We start from the raw sequence: 5426 nt of genomic DNA on the forward strand, positions 1-5426 counted from the left end.
TGGACTGAGGTGACCGTTGGGTCACCCTTGTACCCTCATGACTCCCACTCCAGGATGAGATGGCCCGAATTCGTGCCAATCGCCAGCTTGTGTTCCGCTACCACGTGGTTGGTTGCCGGCAGTTGCGAAGCCAAGAGCTGCTGGAAGAGGGCTATGCCACCACGCTCTCGGGGCACCCACTGCGCTTCAGTGAGAGGGAGGTGGGCCTGGGTCCCACCCCTGCCATGGGCAGTCCACAGACCCAGGACTCAGTTGCTTCCCAGGCCCATGCCTGTGTCCTGTCCCCATGCCTGTAAGACCTCTCACCTTCCTGGGGCCAGGGCCAACTTCACTGAGGTGGACATGAGTCTGATCCTGGATCCCACAGGCTACTATAGCCTCCTCCGTCTGGGGCTCAGGACTTCATGCTCTTTCTCTGGGCAGGAGGGGAGACCTGCCCTCTGCCTTGACCCTGCACCATAGACTCTGCCCCCACCTCAGCCCCACTTGCATCCCCCATCAATTGGCTACATTTGGTCCTGGGCCCACTTCCAGGGCAGCATATACATCAATGACTTCGCTCGAGTGGTGAGCAGCGACCAAGAGGCAGTGAATGGTGTCCTGCATTTCATTGACCGTGTACTGCTGCCGCCCCAAGTCCTGCACTGGGAGCCGGACACTGCCCCAATCCCACGGGTATGACCTGGGTGTGGGCCCGGGAGCTGGAAGGCAGGCAGCTGGGGGCCTGGAATCCTCACTACCCACCTGACCTCACTGCTCACGGACACCTGTCCCCAGAGAAACGTCACTGCTGCCGCCGAGAGCTTCGGTTACAAGATCTTCAGTGGCCTTGTGACGGTACTGCTGCTATGTGTGAGCCTTTCAGTGTGTGCATATGTGCATGTGTGGGTATGTGTTTGTGGGTGCCTGTCAACGAGCATGCTCACCTGTCTGTGCACTGGCCGTATTTGTGTGCATGAGCCTCCCAGTGAGCACGAGGGTGTGATTATGTGTGCCCGCTACCTGAGAACATGCATGTGTGCCTTTCGGTCTGGGATGGCTACAGAGCAGTGTGGCTGGTGGGAAGGTGCCTGGAGCCCTTTCTGGTCTCTGAGGTCCAGCCTGCTCCGTCTGCCCACCAGCCTCTGACTGGGCTGTGACTACCACACCTCTGTCCCACCAGATGGCTGGCCTCCTACCCCTGCTTCAAGATTCATCCCATAGGCCTCTTACAATGCTGTGGCCCACAGACTCTGCCTTGCGGGCATTGCCTCCTGATCGCCAGGTCTGGCTGTACCACGAGGACCATCGTGACAAGCTGGCAGCCATTCTGCGGGGCCACGTGATCCGCAATGTTGCGGTGGGTACACCCCCAGACCATGGCCCCCACTGTCTGCCACTCAACCTGCTCACCAAGCTCCAACCATGGCTTCATCTGCTCAGGCCTTGGCATCTGACCTGCCCAACCTGGGCCCACTGCGCACCATGCATGGGACCCCCATCTCCTTCTCCTGCAGCCGTGCCCGGCCGGTGAGTCTGAGGAGAAAGCTCGGGTGAGGGAAGCAGGAGGCAGTGTCTGGGGGTGGGAGGAGCTGCAGTACACCTGTGACCTCCACGCATCTTGTGTCCTCCTCCTGCAGGGTGAGCTCATGGTGGGAGAGGAGGATGCCCAAATTGTGCAGCGGCACCTGCCCTTTGAAGGTGGCCTAGCTTATGGCATCGACCAGCTGCTGGAGCCACCTGGCCTTGGAGCCCGCTGTGACAGCTTTGAGACTCGGCCTCTGTGGCTGGTGAGGGAGGCTACAGGCTGGAGGTGCATGGGCTGGGGCCTAGGCCCACCTGTTCTGTCCATCCGCTTGACCTTGCGGTGCTGGCTTCCCTTCCTTTCAGAAGGTTTGCAGCATTTGTGGGCTGGAACCCCCCTGTCCTGAGGGTTCCAAGGAGCAGGTAAGGGGCTGGGAACTGGGTGGGGGTTGGAGCAGAGCCCAGGGCCCACCAAGCTCAAGTTTGCTGCCTGCCTCCTCTTGGCCCAGGGCAGCCCTGAGGCCTGCCGGCCCTACTTCTCCAAGTTCTGGACAGCCCCTCCGCTGCACTCCCTGGCGCTACGCAGGGTTTGGAGCCGGTCCAGCCACTGGGGTCAGCCCCAAGGTCTGGGTAGGGGCTGCTATCGCAACTGTGTCACCACCACCTGGAAGCCCAGCTGCTGCCCTGGTCACTATGGCAGTGAGTGTCGAGGTGAGTGTCCTGAGGCTACAGATGCTGCTGGTGGCCAAGGGCAGTTCTGGAGATTGTGCTTCAGAGGGGGAGCTGGGATGGTCGGGGGTGTGTGTGTGTGTGTGTAGATGGTACAGGAGCTGGTGGGGTGTACCGGGAGCATGGGGACTTGGGTGGGCTGCTGCTGTTTCAAGAGCCTTGGCTGCCACTGGGTGGAGGATGGGCAGTGTAGCTAGGCTGGAGATGCATGTGTGGGTTCCTGATGAGAGTCCCCAGTCCCACTTCACTCAGCCCCACCCCATCTGCTAGCTTGCCCTGGTGGTGCCAGCAGCCCCTGCAGTAACCATGGCGATTGTGTGGATGGCATGAGCGGCAGCGGGAAATGTAGGTGCCATTTGGGGTTTGCTGGGACAGCATGTGAGCTCTGTGCCCCAGGTGCCTTTGGGCCCCTTTGCCAAGGTAGGCTGTCCTGCCCCCACCCTGCTCCACCCTGCTCCTCTTCCTTGGCCCACGTACCAACACCATCCTCTGCTGCTCGTCCCTCTTCCCAGCCTGCAACTGTACCTCCCATGGCCACTGTGATGATGGCCTGGGGGGCTCTGGCTCCTGCTTCTGCGATGAGGGCTGGACTGGGCCACGCTGCGAGGTGCAGCTGGGTAAGTGGGCCTTGTCCTTGTGCTCACCCTGCCCACTTGTATACACATGCACACACCAGTGGGGGCCCCAGCTGCACACTCAGGTGGGAGGGGGCCCAGGAGGGGTCCAGGAGGGTAGCCACTAACCTGGATATGTGGGGTGGCCCCTGGGGACAGAGCTGAAGCCTGTGTGTGCCCCACCCTGCGCACCCCAGGCCGTGTGCCGAGTGGGCAACAGCTGTGAGTGTAGCCTGGGCTATGAAGGGGATGGCCGCACTTGCACAGGTGAGCAGCTGGGCAGGGACTCGAGGCGGGAGGCCCCCCACCCTCCCCTCCTGTCCCAACCACCCTCTCTCTGCCTCCAGTGGTGGACCTGTGCCAGGATGGGCACGGTGGCTGCAGTGAGCATGCTCACTGCAGCCAGGCAGGCACAGTGGTCACGTGCACCTGCCTGCCCGACTACGAGGGTGACGGCTGGAGCTGCCGGGCCCGCAACCCCTGTGAGGATGGCCACCATGGTGGCTGCAGCGAGCATGCTGACTGTCTGATCACTGGGCCGGTGAGCAGGCGGGACGCCAGGCAGCTGGGTGGTTGGGGCCCCCAGAGTAGCTGGCCCCAGTCCCTGAATGGCACCCACCTGGCCTCCCATTCCAGAATGCGCGGCGCTGTGTGTGCCATGTTGGCTATGTGGGTGACGGGCTGCAGTGTCTGGAGGAGCCTGAGCCACCCGTGGACCGCTGCCTAGACCGGCCACCACCTTGTCACAGGGACGCCGTGTGCACTGACCTGCACTTCCAAGGTGTGCTTCCTTGCCCCCGCCCCGCAACCCAGCTCTTCCTCGCTGCTGCCGCCTCACTGACTGTGCGTCCCTCCCTTTTGCAGAGAAACGTGCGGGTGTTTTCCACCTCCAGGCCTCCAGTGGCCCTTACGGCCTGAACTTCTCAGAGGCTGAGGCAGCTTGTGGGGCCCAGGGAGCTGTTCTTGCTTCTCTCCCTCAGCTCTCTGCTGCCCAGAAGGTGCGTGGGGCCCAGGAGTCCTGAGCCACACCTATGGGGACCCCCTGAGTTGGGCCTTGCATCTCAGTATCCACTTGTGTCCCTACAGCTGGGCTTCCACCTCTGCCTCGTGGGCTGGCTGGCCAATGGCTCGGCTGCCCACCCTGTCACTTTCCCCACTGCTGACTGTGGTGAGGGTCAGGTAGGCGTGGTCAGCCTGGGTGCCCGGGTGAACCTGTCAGAGCGCTGGGACGCCTACTGCTACCGCGAACAAGGTGCAGTCACCCCCACAGCCCCACTCTTTGTTCTGCCTCTTCTGACCGATGCCCTGACTCACTGAGCTGCCTTTCCCACAGATGTAGCCTGCCGATGCCTCGATGGCTTCGTGGGTGATGGAATCAGTGTATGCAACGGGAAGCTGCTTGATGTACTGGCTACCACCGCCAACTTCTCCACCTTCTACGGGGTGTGCAGGAGCCCAGGCTCAGTACCATGGGTGTGGGGCAGCTGGGATTTCTGGGGAGAGAGCCCACCCACAAACCTGTTTCCCCATCTTACCAGATGCTACTGGGCTATGCCAATGCCACCCCCAGGGGTCTCGAGTTCTTGGACTTCTTGGACGACGAGCTCACCTACAAGACACTCTTCGTCCCTGTCAACGAAGGCTTTGTGGACAACATGGTAACTAGCAGGGGTACCGAGCCCAACTCTGCTCCCTCTGGCTGTCCCGGGCCAACAGACCTTGGCTTTGCTTGCCTTCAGACGCTGAGCGGCCCAGACCTGGAGCTGCATGCCTCCAACACCACCTTCCTGAGCACCAACGCCAGCCAGGGTTCCTTGCTTCCTGCCCACTCGGGCCTCAGCCTTGTCATCAGTGACGTGGGCCCTGACAATGGTTCTTGGGCTCATGTGGTGAGTCTGGTGGCTGCCCCTCCTCTACTGGCCCCAGCCCTCACTTCCCTCTGGGCCTGACTGACTGCTCTCCCTACAGGTCCCAGGGGCAGTTGTCGTTAGCCATGTCATTGCGTGGGACATCATGGCCTTCAATGGCATCATCCACGCTCTGGCCAGCCCCCTCCTGGCACCTCCACAGCCTGTGAGTTGGCCAGGGGTGGGTAGAGCATCTGGCAAGGGGCGAGGGGAGCGCTCTGGCCAGATCCCTAATGCTCTCTGTTGGCAGCAGGCAGTGGTGGCCGCTGAGGCCCCACCCGTGGCAGCAGGCGTGGGGGCTGTGTTAGCTGCGGGAGCGCTGCTTGGTCTGGTAGCCGGAGCCCTCTACCTCCGTGCGCGAGGCAGGGCCACAGGCTTTGGCTTCTCTGCCTTCCAGGTAGGCTGGGCCAGGGGCTGAGGGAATTGTGGGGTCCCGGCTGCTGGAGATTCTCACTACTCACCTCTCTCCGCAGGAGGAAGACAACGATGCTGATGACTTCTCCCCATGCCAGGAAGGGACCAGCCCAACCTTGGTCACTGTCCCCAACCCGGTCTTTGGTAGCCAGGATGCCTTCTGTGAGCCCTTTGATGTGAGAGTGGGGCTCAGGGGGTTGGGAGAGGGGCCCCAGGGCCCAGTCTCAGTCCAGCCACTAACAAACAGTCCTCCCCGCAG

The 5426-nt window shown here is 62.0% G+C and overlaps 1 protein-coding gene across 4 annotated transcripts in view; it reads left to right on the forward strand.

Moving 5' to 3' along the window:
• STAB1 (stabilin 1) overlaps positions 1 to 5426 on the forward strand; it is a 28410-nt gene that overhangs the window by 22794 nt on the left and 190 nt on the right. For 2 of the 4 annotated variants that reach the window (XM_021068890.2, XM_084988486.1), the window contains 21 exons: positions 54 to 200; positions 535 to 675; positions 778 to 837; positions 1163 to 1339; positions 1423 to 1509; positions 1620 to 1769; positions 1870 to 1926; positions 2013 to 2214; positions 2503 to 2652; positions 2745 to 2849; positions 3006 to 3113; positions 3194 to 3387; positions 3483 to 3627; positions 3711 to 3844; positions 3933 to 4098; positions 4180 to 4289; positions 4385 to 4504; positions 4586 to 4735; positions 4815 to 4919; positions 5004 to 5150; positions 5227 to 5343. In XM_021068890.2, coding sequence (XP_020924549.2) covers positions 54 to 200; positions 535 to 675; positions 778 to 837; positions 1163 to 1339; positions 1423 to 1509; positions 1620 to 1769; positions 1870 to 1926; positions 2013 to 2214; positions 2503 to 2652; positions 2745 to 2849; positions 3006 to 3113; positions 3194 to 3387; positions 3483 to 3627; positions 3711 to 3844; positions 3933 to 4098; positions 4180 to 4289; positions 4385 to 4504; positions 4586 to 4735; positions 4815 to 4919; positions 5004 to 5150; positions 5227 to 5343 — 2772 coding nt within the window. The remainder of the gene's footprint in view (positions 1 to 53; positions 201 to 534; positions 676 to 777; positions 838 to 1162; positions 1340 to 1422; positions 1510 to 1619; positions 1770 to 1869; positions 1927 to 2012; positions 2215 to 2502; positions 2653 to 2744; positions 2850 to 3005; positions 3114 to 3193; positions 3388 to 3482; positions 3628 to 3710; positions 3845 to 3932; positions 4099 to 4179; positions 4290 to 4384; positions 4505 to 4585; positions 4736 to 4814; positions 4920 to 5003; positions 5151 to 5226; positions 5344 to 5426) is intronic. The other 2 variants (XM_021068891.2, XM_021068892.2) reach the window with 1 other exon arrangement.

Source organism: Sus scrofa, chromosome 13 (assembly GCF_054392235.1).
Source record: "Sus scrofa isolate SSC_HxYL_T2T_F1_AM1 chromosome 13, Sscrofa_HxYL_maternal_Yorkshire_Landrace_v2.0, whole genome shotgun sequence".
Classification (NCBI taxonomy): Eukaryota; Metazoa; Chordata; class Mammalia; order Artiodactyla; family Suidae; genus Sus; species Sus scrofa.